Consider the following 15,429-nt stretch of genomic DNA (forward strand, 5'->3'; position numbering starts at 1 on the left):
ACCAGTTTTGGCTCTCAAAGGCTATGCTTTTGTAAACTGTAAGAGCAACATTTAATTTTCACGATCATCATCATCTCGCAAGTCGACTCCAGTCGACTCGGAGTCATTTTAAGCGTGCTTGATGTCACACGCTTTCCATTTCTCTTTGCCGCATCCCCGGACGATGTACTCCGGCAGAAATCGCGTGCGGTTCGCATACGAGTGAGTTTGGCGATGCTATAAATAAACAAGCCGTTTTCCTCGATCCAGCTGCTGCGGTAAAGTCTGTCAAGATGGTTAAAGAGCAATTCCGCGAGGCGGACACCTCCATGAAAATAGCCAACATCAGCTTCGGTGTTCTAAATGCGAACGACATCCAGCAGAACAGCCATGTGCACTGCGTCAGCAAGAACCTCTACCAGCGAGAGTCCCTGCACAAGAGCGTGCCGTACGGCGTCTTGGACAACAGACTGGGTACGAGCCAGAAGGACAAGAAGTGCGAGACATGTGGCAAGGGTCTGACCGACTGCGTTGGCCACTTCGGTCAGGTGAGCCTTGGGATGCCCGTGTTTCACGTCGGCTACTTCAAGGCGGTCTACAACATTCTGCACACTGTGTGTAAGATGTGCGCTCGCGTCATGCTGCCTCCGCCCGAGCGGGCTCGCTTCCTAGACATGGTGCAGCGCCCGTCTACTTCCTTCCTGACCAAGAAGTCGTTGCACAAGAAGATAGTCGAAGTATGCCGCAAGCAGGCAAATTGCCCATTCTGCGGCGTTGTCAACGGCCAAGTGAGGAAGTGCGGGCTGCTCAAGTTCGTGTACGAGCGCTATAAGGCGCACAAGAAGAACGAAGGCGTCATCAAGGACTTACAGGATGACTACCAGGAGGCCCGCAGCTACAATAACGAGATCGACACCGTGATGAACAAGGTGACTAGTGACATTCTCAACCCGCTCGTGGTTCGCGACCTTCTGCGTAGGATACCGGACGAAGACGTGCCCCTGCTGCTGATGAACACACGCTGCGGTCGCCCAGAAGACCTGGTGCTCACGCACATTCCCGTGCCGCCGCTCTGCATTCGGCCGTCGGTCGTGTCGGCGCTGAAGGCGGGCACCAACGAGGACGATGTTACCGTGAAGCTGACAGAGATCATCTTCCTGAACGACGTGCTGCAGAAGCACCGCACCAACGGCGGCAAGATGTCGATGATCATGGAGGACTGGGACTTCCTGCAGCTCCAGTGCGCGCTGTACGTGAACAGCGAGACGAGCGGCATCCCGCTCAACATGCAACCCAAGAAACCCACCCGCGGCTTTGTTCAGAGGCTGAAAGGAAAGCACGGTCGCTTCAGGGGAAACCTCTCGGGCAAGAGGGTGGACTTCTCGGGCCGCACGGTCATCTCGCCCGATCCAAATCTGCGCATTGACGAGGTAGGCAGGATCCGCAAGCCGGTGCCGCATGTACATTTTTCATGGTCCGTTTCTCCATTCATTAAACACAAAATAAAAAGTATGATGCTACATATTTGCCAAATACGGAAAAGATTAACATCGTATCTAAACTAGTCCTAATGAGACATCAAGAAAGGGTCTCCTTCTGGCAGACTTGCCTTCAGGTAATGTACTATTGGTCGAAATATTACATGCCATGTGATGTCAGCTGGCACAAAAGTGTTACATACTCATTGTAATGACTACATGACATGTTGGCTAATGCTTCCAGGTTTACATAAACAGAAATACCCAGTAAGGTTGATGAGAGGACGACTACTGCTGTAGAGCACTGGTAGAGCTAGGGAGGTAGAGCATTATCTGAAGGTTCTACATTCAATCAATACCAGAAGCAGCAAGTTGTACTTCTGTCCACTTCAGTTTATTTACATTTATCTCATAATTGCCTGTTAATTTCAGTAGATTGTGTATAACAAAGATAAAGACCCTTTAATCAATCCTTCTTTGATAATTAAACTCGTTGTTATGACGGCGAGACTTTTTATTGGAGTGATGAACAGAAAATTTTGAAACGTCTCCTCCACTCATTTCAAATTTCAGGTTGGCGTTCCAGTGCATGTGGCAAAGATCCTCACCTACCCGGAAAGGGTCACCCAGCACAACATGGAGCTGATGAGACAGCTCATCCGCAATGGCTGTGACGTCCATCCTGGTGCAAATTTCCTGGAGTGCCGAGGGTCTGGCCTCAAGCGTTACTTGCGTTACGGCAATCGCGAACAGCTGGCCCAGCAACTTCGGCCGGGCGACATTGTTGAACGGCACCTCAAGGACGGCGATGTCGTGCTGTTCAATCGGCAGCCTTCGCTGCACAAGCTCAGCATAATGGCTCACGTTGCGAAGGTTTGTCGATTGTCTGTTGCTCGTAAAAAAAGAAAACTGCTCATTGGAGACGCACAAAAACTCAGCTCAAGTCAGATGTGAATTTTAAGCTGTAAATACTGCAATCTTGTGATAGGTTTTTGCAGATTGATGCATATAAGTACACAGAAATGAAAAAAAAAAAGATCAATTGCCTTTAGAGTTATTGTATTAGTAATTTTAAAGATCTGCCAACCAATTTTTATAAGGCCTGCCTCTCTGTTTTTTTTTTTGCGTAACTGAAAGCTTATTGGTCAGTAAGTATAATCATAGCATGGTAATGTGGAAAATACTGCTATACATTTGTAATCAGAATTTTTCTATCTGCAGCGAGTATGAAGTTCTATACTCGCATGCTGCAAACAGGAAGAGCGGGAGTGGTTTGTCTTCGAACACAGTGTCTTACTGCGTTTGTGTGCACTATTCGTGCATGCACCGTGGCTCGACCTAGTCCACTGGCGGCTACAATGGCAGCACTGCTTCTCAGCATGCAACTCTTTTTACGTCATTGGGTGGAGCTGGATAATAATATCCATACTTTATAACTTTTAGGATTGGTGTGCATGACACCATCACACTACGGGACTACATACAGCAAAGTGATCGACTCCACACTTCGTAATCCAGCTTCAACGCTCTTCTGCTAAGCTGCACGACAACAGATATTGCCACTCCTAAGCGCGATTTAAAAACAAAAATCCTAGTCGCAACGTGGAAAGAATGCTTGAATCTGTCACTATACTTTATGGTCTTTTCCATTTCTACTACGACCTAATCGCACGTTCCGGCCAGTTGTCGATCCCTTTAAGAAAACTGCGATGTTAGCTGTGGAAATTCAACTTGTACAGGTGGTTTATGCATTTAGCAGGACAAAAGACTCACAGACATGAAAAATTAAAAGCTTAATTAACAAAAATGGTTTAATTAACTGGTACAGTATGTGTTTTTTCGCAGAAATCGGAAGAGAGCCATATCGTTAGAGAGCTAAGAGGTATTCAGAGGTGTGAATCTTGCTTATTCTTAGTTCGTCTCTGGAGGATCAGTTCACTTTGCTATTTATTACATCATAGATCATGACATGGATGTGTGAGGCAAATATTTCTTAACGTCCGCATATTCGGTAGAAGCAGAGCTGCTTTGGCATGCAAGTCTATGTAGGCATCTTACATCAAGAAGAAACCCGACATTTGAATGACAGAGATACATCACCTGCTTGGCCCAGTGATCACCATTAATTTTTTGAATGCATGTCGTAACAGTCGCCCATTTTCAATGCTTTAACCATGGTGTCTGCTTTGATTGCACAAATGCATTTGTATACGCTGACATCTGCAGTATAAAATAATTTGCCAGCAGTAGCAGGTATTCACCGAGCTCTTCCCGCCAGGGGGCACCGGCAAGTGCGCCGCCGTAGCCATGGTTGGTCAGCGATCCGGCATATGGCACCATATTTGACAGCATTGCACCTCACAAACTTGTTTTCTTAGAAAAATATCAACATAACAGGTGCTGTAGGGAACTTTGGTGGTGGTACGACGATGATCTTCGCGCACAAGACCACAAATGTGGCGACTGCCATGCTAGCGCCCCTTGCGGATGATGTGACGTGAATGCGTGTTATATATAAACTTGCGAGTCATGCTCCTTCCTGCCCTGGTTTTATTTCATGTCTCGTTGAAGCTTTTTTATAAGCGTGAACCAACTAGCCGAACAATGAACAGTTACACGTTATGAAAAAAGTGCCAAGTGGTTATTGCTGATGTCTTTTCCATGCTGTGCAATACATCTTCTTCCTGTGGGTATATTCAGAGCATTACCTTTCTTTTGTCTTGCAATTGGTGCGTACAAATATTTTCAAGTCTTGGGGACTCTGTATAGCAGTCAGCTTGGAACCCTTGTGCAGTATTATGTGACAGTGTGCAAATGCTCTGCGGTACATTATCCATCAACCACTCTGAATTCCACATAACTGTTATCACATCTCCTTCCACCTGCCTTGGTGGTCTAGTGTATGTGCTGCTTGACTGCTGAGCCGAAGGTCGCGGGATCAAATCCAGAATGTGGTGGCTGCATTTCGACAAAGGTAAAATGGTAGAGGCCCATATACTTAAATTTAGGTCCACATTCAACACTAGATGGTAGAATTTCTGAAATCCTTCATCTATGTGGCATCCCTCATAATCAGATGGTGGTTTTGGGACATAACCCAACAATTATTATTGCATCTGCTGCTGGACTGGAGAGTCTCTGCATGTTTGCCCCATTATACAGTTACTTGTTTGTTTCTTCAGGCATATCACTCGAAGTTGTGTGCAAATTTTTTTTCTGTTCTAGGTATTGCCTCATCGGACTTTCCGGTTCAATGAGTGTGTGTGCACGCCGTACAATGCCGACTTCGACGGGGATGAGATGAACCTTCACCTACCTCAAACGGAGGAAGCTCGTGCCGAAGCCCTGATACTGATGGGAACGCGTGCGAATCTGGTGACGCCACGAAATGGCGAGCCTCTCATAGCTGCCATTCAAGACTTCATCACTGGCGGCTACCTGATCACTCAGAAGGACGTCTTCCTGGACAGAGCCAAGGCTTCTCTGCTAGCATCTTGCATGCTTGCTGGTACAATCGATCTATTTTCATTACATGGGCAAGTTGGTTTCACCCTGCCTCGCTAGTTTCTTTATTTGAACAAGACAGATCTTTGGGGGTAAACGGAGGATTTGAATTAAGGAGAAGTCATTGAAACGAATGTTGCTAGAGCCAACAATGCAACGAGGGGACTTGTCTGTATCGAGGCAGCACCTGCTTTTCGTGGCACTGATTTTCTGTACACCTCGTTAACTGGAAACCAGGGGGGAGGCAAATATTCTTATGCAAAGAGAAGGGCAAATGAAGTTTTGAGTTACAAAAAAACAAAAAATAAAAAACGAAAAAAAAACTGTGAGTACAAAAAAAAACTGGAAAAGTGAGAGAATCAAAGAAAAATTTAGAGCTGCGGTATACTGCTGAGCTGTGCTTGCACTAGTGCTACAGAAAAAATGGTGCCACTTTTGTCTTTTTTCTAAGAGCTGGCTGAGCCGTGATGCTGTAGAAATAGCAATGGAAGAAATATGAGATAGTGAAGTAATAAAGAACTGATCAGTGAAAAAACAGCTTTCGTTTGCCTAACACCAGCTTATAAATGAACATAACCCTCTTACTGCGATTGCTTTAGCTGCTGATGAAAGCAAAATACCGCAAAGTAAATTTTAAAGGACCTCTGATACCAAAATTGGAACCTCGGGATGTTTCGAGTCCTTTGGTTTTTCTGTATACGGGGAACTTTTTATCACTTAATAGAGGTGAATATTGCCTTTAAAATATTTTAATTTGGTTTTAAAGTAAGCATGAGTACTCATCTGAGGTGGCAGCGTCTCATGAATTCTAATAGTACTCGGGTAGCCATCTTAGTATGCATTAATTGACTTATAATCTATAATTGTGAGAGATGTATAATGTCAGTAGTTATTTTTGAAAATCATGCAGTACCATTTCGGCATACTACAGTATCGTTGCTCCTTCAAATTTGTCAAAATTACATGGCATATTGCAATTAATTCTGTTAATTGAATATTTACCTTTGTTACATGTATAGAGGGAGCAAAAGCTTCCTTGTATTATTGGTATGTTATAAAAACGTTCAATCTGAATAACTCGTTGACGATGAGTTTATATATTATACAAGACTTCTATTTACATTATTTAAAACTGCGTTATAAAGCTAAAAATCTATGATTATTCTTTGTTCAAGAGGTCTCGGTCACTGTCTCCTTGATAGCAAATGTCGGTCAGAGACCTTGCAAAACAGTTCGGGCGAAAAGGAAGATCTTTAACATGGTATTGCAGTGACATCTTAGTTCCACACCACGGTGTAAAAATAGTTTAGGTGAGAGAACGCCCCCGCTCTTCGCTTCGCGACAACGCTCTGCTTCTCAGCTCCCTCAACAGATGGCGCTAGCAACTAATGCCCTTTCGGCGCAGAAAAGCAGGCACAGCTCGGAGCCACTTTAGCTGAGGATTGGTATGTAAGAAGCAGTTTTGCTTGGCTATGGCACCGAACGCGGCTTTTATAAAGCAGATCATTCAATTAAATATGTTCTTTGACCTTTCTGCCTTATAACATCATATGATTGAATTCATCAAGCATGCAGCATTCAGGTTTATGTAGCCGGTCCAAGCAGCGCGTCTTTGGCAATGTTCCAATCGTCTGACCGATAATAATAATTGCGGAGGTGGCCAGAGGTTTCTGCAACACCAAATATCACGTCAAAGAATGTTCGCAATATTTACGCTTGCCCTGTTCACGGTTGTAGGCAGTCAAGAGTACGTGAAGTTACATTCAGATTTGATTTTCCGCCTCTCACGAGGGTTTTATTATGCGATAACATGAGCGTTGGCGATAAGCGCGAGAGAAATTTAATGAGTTAAAGGAATAGACATAAAACGCTAACTACATCTTGGCCAAAAAGCGGCTTATGAATTGTCACATCCCATTCAACATTTTCTTGTTCTGTGTAACATGCATGTCTTCGACAATCAAAATTCGACGCTTTCCCATGTATATACATTTTAATATTCTTTATGACTCCTATACTTCCCGACACGGATGCACATATTTGTGTGGGTGGCAATCCTGAATTTCATTTATTTGGAATGGAGCAGTAGTACATTTATAAATGAAACACTTTACATACACACAAAAAAGGTTACATCACAGCACACCCTTATCACAGTATACATAAGCATTATTGCACACATAACATATTACACATACACATCTCTCTTCTCCTGAAGCAAAGAATTATACAAGTTTCGACAACTTACGCAAGTCTTGGTTCTTTTTTACATGCTTATTCTTTAGCTGTCTGCAATACTGCCGCATGCGTAGGCACACATAATAGTGCAACAGCTTGGCAAGAACATCTTCTTTATGAGCAGCACATGGAAACGTGAAGGTGAAATTTTCAAGCACTGCATCTGTCATGCGATCATATACATCTCTCTCACCAGCGTGTTTTGCGAAGTGCTCCTCAGCCTCTTTGAAAATAAGGAACAGATGCACATTCGGATGTGTGAGCCCCCCTCTCGTTTTGCAATTTACCAAGTCGACTTCTGGTAGCTTTGAAATACCTTTCTGCCCAACCAAAGCATCCTTACAAATTGTACAGGAAGTTTGAGTGGCAAGCTTTCGTGACACAAATCCAGTGACATAATATACAATGCAGTCTACGACGGCAGCATCTGAATAATCATGCTCAAACACCTCATCGCATTCCCACGTTTCCTCACTGATGAGGCCATCTAGTTTTTCCTTCAGTTCATGCATTTTATCAGTGTGCTGGAAAGGTGCAGATTGGAACACTTCTCTGAAATCACTCAGGGTCAGAAAAGCAGACTGGTTTTTTTCAGAAACTACACAGTTACCAAACTGTGGTGGCTTAAGCAAAGAATACAAAGAAAGCATACGGTACAGTTGCAAAAATGTCGGAAATGTTGGATGCTCATTTTGGCCCCCTGCTTGTCTTATGATACCAAAAAAGCATTCCAACGGATCCTGGTTCATTTTGGCTGTCAGGACATACTTGAACTCGCACTCTTTCAAAAGAAATGCTGACAGTTCTTGAACAGACTTAAGTGTAACACGCAGGCCTTCAGCAGTAGACTGCGTTAAAAAAAGATCTTTGTGAGTTTCACCCCTCACAACTTCCTGCTCCCAGCTATCAAGCCACTTAGATGCTGACTGTAGAACATGAAAGTCTTTGCTTTCAAGGGTGAGGCCTTCTGCAGCAAAGCGACGATTGAGGGCATCAAAAAGATCATTCATTAGGAGCGTAAACTCTACAGTTGCTTCGACATTCTCAAGCCGTGGTGCGCCTCTCCGTGCATAGAAGGAAATGCCCTTAGCAACTGAGTTGCTAAAAATTTGCGTGGCCAGCTTCACTCGCATTTTCAGCATATGTGATGGATTAACATGACAGAAACTCAATTTTGGGCACACCCTAAGCTCTGCTGCATTTTTGGTGTCAGCAACAAAAAGTGCATCATAGCACGACCACTTAATAATTTTCCCCTTTATTTTCAAAATTTTCTTGTCATAAAGACGATTTCTAATACACTTGAACAAGTGTGGGGTATCTACCACGGCATACACTTTTCTGGATGGATCTAGTGGATGCTCGAAAGCATTCACGACATGTCCTAGAGCACCACTTACGCCAAGCTGCTTCCACATGGCCCTATTAGTAGATGCACCGTCACAGACCACACCATCAACATAAACTCCTGCCTGCTCTAAATGCACAATGCACTGAAGCAACAGCTGGGCAAGGAGTGTACCCTTAGTTGCTCCTTTTGATGCGAATACTGCCACCGGTTGTAAATAGCTGTCAGCAAAAGGAGCAAAAGCAAACACTAGACCATGGTCGGCCAGCTCATTGCTTTGTCCACCTTGGTCTCCATAGTCAACAAGTCCAGCATATGTCATGTTCTTCGAGTTTACAGTCATCTCTTTCCTGACTTGTATCTCATCTAGAACGAGCATACCTCTGCGTTGAAAGGGAGTCTTCTTTGCCAATTTAATTTTGAGAGCTTTAAAAAAGTGCTCATCAAAACCACATTTGAGCCCCACCATGCTTATATATCTTCTAATGGTGGATGTGCATGGCATTGGCAATATGTTATTGCTTCGTAAAAATGCATAAGTAGAGGGGCTCCTGATGTTCAGCAAGAGGCATAGCAGCAGCAAGTCATCTGTATAGCGCCTATTATTTTTTGTAGTGCACTTAGCTGCAGATATACATTCTTGCACAAGAAGAAGCTGCATTGGTGGATTATCGAGAGATTGGAGTTTCTTTGTGATATCCTCCTCTTGCAATTTAATTATTTCAGCTCTACTCTCCTTCAATTCTTTAGTGATTAGATGGTTGCGCTTCAGCAGCCGTGCTTGGGCCTTCTGCAAAAGAGACCTTGCATGACGCAAAGAATCAACTTTGTGTTTCTTGGTAGGTGAGACAGACAGCCTGATGCGCTTCAGTGGTTGCCTCTGTTTCACTCAAGCAGCTTGCCGCTCTGCATGGATTCTGAGGGTATCAAACAGACTGCTGCATGCACGACATATACTTCCCTCCGGTAACAACATTTGGCACCTTTTATGCCTCCATTTGCTTTGGCAGTCAACGAAAGCAGACTCAGGCTCCACAGAAGGAAAGTCCTTCAAACTGGGTCCCCCACCACAGACACGTACACTGTCAACAGTTTTCAAGAGATGTTCAACTTGTGATGTCGATTCAGCAACATTATTTACATCCACTGCACTACAATCAACCGGCTTGCCAAATATATACACTTGCACAGCCATGTCACTATTTACATGCACAGTTTTTCTGTTAAAAAGCACACATGCCCCATCACTTGCGCGCAGCAGAGAGGCGTCGTGGAACACGAGGTCATGATACACTTCCAAGTCAATGCGATGTACACCCCACGATGACGTCGGAAGGCACAAAGTTGACGCTGCGCAAAACATTTCATTAAAAGCTGAAGTGCCGGGGTCACTTGCCGCGACGACATCGCTGTTTTTGTTGACTTCATCTGAATTTTGGGCTGTTGCTGCTTGTTGCTGGGTTTGAAACCCGATGCTGGTACCGCTGCTGGTCCCGCCTGTGCACGTAGAGCAAACTGTATGGCAAGCATGCCGCCTTGACTGTTTTCGAGGAGTCTTCATCTTCTTTGACAAATAACTAGGCACTCCTTCAAAAATAGTTGGCAGGGCGTCCTTTGAAAGTCCTGCTCTTCTGTTGCCAGACATCAGAACGTGGTCATTCAGTTTTGCAGACCACGTTTTCAAAATAAAATGTGGAGCGAAATGTTTTTCGCACACACGGTCTGTCCGTTGAAGCACGCGGTCTTTGCGAGGGATCGCCCGCCTCCATGCTTCAAGCCGGGCTTGGTCGTGCGGTGGCGTAAAAAGTGAAAACTTTTCTTTACACGACTTATAGCCGGTATTGCAGTAAGGTACAAAGCACTTACTCATCGCGAAGCACACTAAATCACGCGACCACGTTCACAAACACAAGTCACATTTTCGACGTGAAGCAGTGTTGAGTGACGGGACAGCAAGGGGCGTGCGGCGGGGGAGCAAGCAAGAGGTAGGTGGCTAGTTTGGCGCGCCCTCTCTGGAGGAGCTTCCTAACCAGAACAGCATGTGCCTCTCCTCGCGAAGCCGCCGCAATGCGCCGTTCTCTCACCTAAACTACTCTTACACCGTGTTCCACACTGTGCTTTGTGGTTTGCAGGCAAAGACACCAACATGAAGGTAGAGCTCCCTCCACCAGCCATTCTAAAGCCAGTGTGCCTGTGGACAGGCAAGCAGATCTTCAGCCTGATCATGCGTCCCAGCCGTTCGTCGCCAGTGATGGCTTGCCTGCGTGCCAAAGGGAAGTCGTACACCTCAGGAGAAGAGATGTGCGTCAACGATGCTTACGTCTTGATCCGCAACAGTGAACTGCTCAGTGGCACGATGGACAAAGGCACCATGGGGTCCGGCTCGAAGAACAACATTTTCTACATTCTTCTTCGGGACTACGGCGACCAGTGTGCTGCCGATGCCATGTGGAGGCTGGTGCGCCTCACCTCGTACTACATTCAGAACCGAGGGTTCTCGATTGGTATAGGCGACGTGACCCCGGGCGCTGGCCTTATAAAGGCAAAGCAGGACCTTGTAAGTGCCGGCTACGCTCGCTGTGAAGAATACATTCAGCAGTTGAAATGTGGCAAGCTTCAAGCTCAGCCCGGCTGCAACGAGGAGGAGACCCTGGAGGCAGTGTGTCTCAAGGAACTCTCTGTTGTGAGAGATCATGCGGGCAAGGCTTGCCTGCGTGAGTTGCACAAGACCAACAGCCCACTTATCATGGCAGTGTGCGGATCCAAAGGGTCCTTCATCAATATTAGTCAGATGATTGCTTGTGTTGGTCAGCAAGCAATCAGCGGTCATCGCGTACCCAACGGCTTCGAGGACAGGTCGCTGCCTCATTTCGAAAAGAATGACCGCTCCCCCCAGGCGCGAGGCTTTGTGGAGGACAGCTTTTATTCGGGACTCACTCCGACTGAGTTCTTCTTTCACACTATGGGAGGTCGAGAAGGGCTGGTCGACACGGCTGTGAAGACTGCTGAGACGGGATACATGCAACGCCGCCTGGTGAAGTCCTTGGAAGACCTCTGCTGCCATTACGACAGGTCTGTTCGCAACTCATGTGGTGAAGTGGTCCAGTTCTGCTATGGGGCCGACGGTTTGGACCCTGCCTCTATGGAAGGCAAAGAGGACAATCCAGTGGACTTCGGCCGAGTCATGGAAGTGATGCGCGCCCGGAACCCACACCGGAACGAACCTCCGCTGGACATGGATGGGATTCTTAAGCTTTCTAAGGAGATTCTGGGGGGCCAGGGTATGAGTGTGTGTGGAGAGAGCTTTCGAAACGATCTTAAAGCCTTTCTGACCACATATGCTAAGGGCGTTGCAGAGACGTATACCTTGTATAAAGTCAAGGAAAGAGACATTCCTGTGCTGAAGCAGCTGAACCGGTTGACAGCATCACAGCTACGTAGCTTCTTTGACACGTGCCGAGAAAAATACTTGCGTTCAGTCATGGAGCCCGCCACGGCTGTAGGAGCCGTTTGTGCACAGAGCATTGGAGAGCCAGCAACACAAATGACGTTGAAGACTTTCCACTTTGCGGGAGTTGCTTCCATGAACATCACTCAAGGTGTGCCTCGGATAAAGGAAATCATCAATGCGAGCAAGGTATGTTTTTGGTGTTGCTTAGAAGTTAAACTAGCAAGTCAGTACTAAGGAACAAAAAAGGGGTTCATCATGGTCATCATAAGTCTGAAAATAAAAATGTTTTATAAATATGTAATGTCATTATCTGAGACCTCGACGCGTCTCCCTGTACAGAAGCTTCATGGATAGATGAAACAAAATGTGAAAATTTTATTTTTGTTAGAAAATGACCTGTTAGAGCAGAAGATTGTAGTTAAATCAAGTTATGACAGCTACAATTATGCTATGATACTCATTTCGTGGTACTCCTTTTGTGGACTTGGTTCTTTATGTGGGGAAAGCCAGCAAATGCTGCCTGCTTCAATTTTTTTACCTTGTATTCATTTGATTACCTGTAGCTTCTATGACAGAAATACATAAGCACAGCTATTGCATCATCTGAAGTTATGTCATGAATTCTAGTAGCATTTTCACAGGATGCCTACTATAGGTAGAATTCCCATATTCGTCGTTTAACTGAGGTGAAATGTGATCTGAAAAAAAAAAAAACATTTTTGTTAATTTGTAGCAAGAGCAATGAAACATTTGCTGTATATATAGGCTTAAATGTTAATATAGTTAGTTTTATTGTAAGTTGCACAATTTTCATTTTGTGCCACTAAACTTTAATGGTTCTGAGCCATTAATGACTCATATTACTCCATATTAACTGTAAAATGTAAATGACTATCAACAAAATGCATATTAGACATTTTAATGGACAAGAAAAATTTTAATGAGAACTCTTAGAATCTTCAGACCATACTAAGTGCTTACTTTAGGATCATAATAACTATACAGGCAATATCAAATTTTAAACAAGATGGTTGCGCTATTCAGATGTTCGGAAATAAGTTGGCAAAATTTCATCCCGATACAAGTACCAAGAACATGATGTCCAAACTTAAAAAGTTACCCAAAACTGCATGTTGAGAAAAACTCATTTTAAAGGTATAAGTGAAAGCTCACCACTGAAAGAAGATAGGTTGTTTTAAGATTGTCTCTTCTATTGTGAGAGCTTGGCAATCGTTATTTTGAACATGTAGCTTTAGTGAATTCCTGATGCAAAATGTAATGATAAGCAGCGAGGTGAAAATTTCCTGGAGACTCTAGACAATGAGCTCCTTCTAGTTTTTAGTAGCCACTTTGTGCTCTTTAAAAGAGATTTTCACCTACTTCGAGTTTAATTACCATATCATGTTTGTTGTGAAAGTAGAGAAACTAAGCTTTTGAAAGAAACTAAAAGCACGAAATATGTAATATTGAAAAATAAACTTGTATTTTGATTCAATACAATCTATTAGAGTTGCTTCCACAATCTAAGAGAGTTGCTCACCTGTGTGTTGCAGAACACCAGGCTGAATGCAGGATATAGCTGCTTAATACCCAAACACAGATGTGTGGTTAAGGTTATTTAACAGATTGTATGTGTATATTTCATGCAGAACATCAGCACGCCAATCATTACGGCTGCTCTGATGAATGACACAAATGCAGAGTATGCCCGTCGCGTCAAGGGTCGCATTGAGAAGACATTGCTTGGTGAAGTGTCAGAGTACCTGGAGGAAGTTTTTCTGCCCGATGACTGTTTTGTGCTTGTGAAGCTCGACATAGACCGTATTCGACTGCTGCAGCTGGAGGTTACGGCAGACACAATCCGTTACTCAATATCATTATACAAAACCAAGCTCAAAATCAAGAATGAGGACATCAAAGCCATTGGTAGCTCCTTGCTGACCATTCGACCGAACGCCACTTCTAAGACGTCTCTGTACTACTCGTTGCAAAACCTGATGGAACAGCTGCCAAAGATCGTCATCAAGGGCATTCCGAGCAGCTCGCGAGCTGTCATCCACGCCGACGACTCCCATGGAAGCACCAAGTACCGGCTTCTGGTGGAAGGGGACGGCCTGCGGGACGTGATCGCCACCTACGGTGTGGAAGGCATAAAGACATCTTCGAACAACACATCCGAGGTCGAGAAGACGCTAGGCATTGAAGCTGCCCGAGCCACAATCATCCGGGAGATCGCCACCACAATGCAGAGCCATGGAATAAGCGTTGATCGGAGGCATCTCATGCTCCTCGCGGACCTCATGACCTTCAGAGGAGAGGTGCTGGGCATCACCCGGCATGGCTTGGCACGGATGAAAGAGAGTGCACTTATGTTGGCTTCATTCGAGAAGACGGCGGACCACTTGTTTGACGCTGCATACTATGGGCAGACTGACGAGATATCGGGCGTCAGTGAGAGCATCATCTTGGGTGTCCCCATGTCCATTGGCACAGGATTTTTCGACTTGGTGCACAAAGTGGACTGGCGGCCTCTGGCTGCACCACGCCAGCTCATTTTTGATCGCAGTGAATTTCACATTAAGCTAGGCGAAAACTGACAGAAGTTGCTTGTGCTCCATGTACTTCGTTGAATCTAAGTTATTTTCTCTGTAAAATTGGTGACAAGTGTCAGTATAGATTAAGCAATAAAAAGCCATTATTCAAATACATGTTGAAAATAATTTACCGTGCAGTGACTGGCTTTTGTTGTGCCTTCCAAAGTGGGGTGCGAGTTGTAAGCTCTTGGCTTACTGTAGTCTGTTATTAAAATATAGGCAGATTAACAGCAGCGCATGCTTATATCATTCTTTGCTTTTGTGTGTATATACATTCAACATACTTAGTGAAGAAGCCAGTTTAAGTTTATACTTACAATATATCTGCATAAGCAGCACATCTTTGCAAATCTCATCACTGAATTCATGTTCACATGACATTGCAATCCAGGAGCCACTATTTTATGCTTTATTTCAAATGTAGAGGGTCTCATATCTTATTAACGGCAAAATTACGATACAAATCTGTATCAACAGGTATATCTCTGAATAGAAAGAGCACTGATCAAGTTTTTCTAGGGCCAAATGCTTGGAACTCCTGAGCCAATGGTATTCCCAAGATGTGTCTTGGGATTTTTATTAATTGTATCTAAAGGCATTAGAGTGGACATGAAGAAAAATCCAAATAGAAAAAAAAGTGTGCTCCACTGGAGCACGAGTGCTGCATGCATGAAGGGAAAGACAAGAACAAAGGTTGGGTTGAGTTTAAAATTTCTGCTAAAGTATTCAACTTGAAAAGTTCCGTAAACTTTGCTGTGAACAAAGATTATACACTGAATAAGATCATGTAGGAGTTTAATCTTAAGAAGACTTATTGACAATTATGCTCTTAAGACA

At 44.4% G+C, this 15,429-nt stretch overlaps 1 protein-coding gene across 1 annotated transcript; it reads left to right on the plus strand.

The window, feature by feature from the left end:
- Window positions 1–123: 123 nt before the first annotated feature.
- On the plus strand, window positions 124–14,704 carry Polr3A (RNA polymerase III subunit A). Its single transcript, XM_075879497.1, has 5 exons — window positions 124–1,409; window positions 2,031–2,330; window positions 4,683–4,965; window positions 10,680–12,184; window positions 13,648–14,704. Exons 1-5 carry the CDS (start codon window positions 273–275, stop codon window positions 14,593–14,595), a joined length of 4,173 nt encoding a protein of 1,390 aa, XP_075735612.1. The 5' UTR covers window positions 124–272; the 3' UTR covers window positions 14,596–14,704.
- The last annotated feature ends 725 nt before the right edge of the window (window positions 14,705–15,429 follow it).

This window comes from Rhipicephalus microplus, chromosome 2 (genome assembly GCF_043290135.1).
Source record: "Rhipicephalus microplus isolate Deutch F79 chromosome 2, USDA_Rmic, whole genome shotgun sequence".
Lineage (NCBI taxonomy): Eukaryota > Metazoa > Arthropoda > Arachnida > Ixodida > Ixodidae > Rhipicephalus > Rhipicephalus microplus.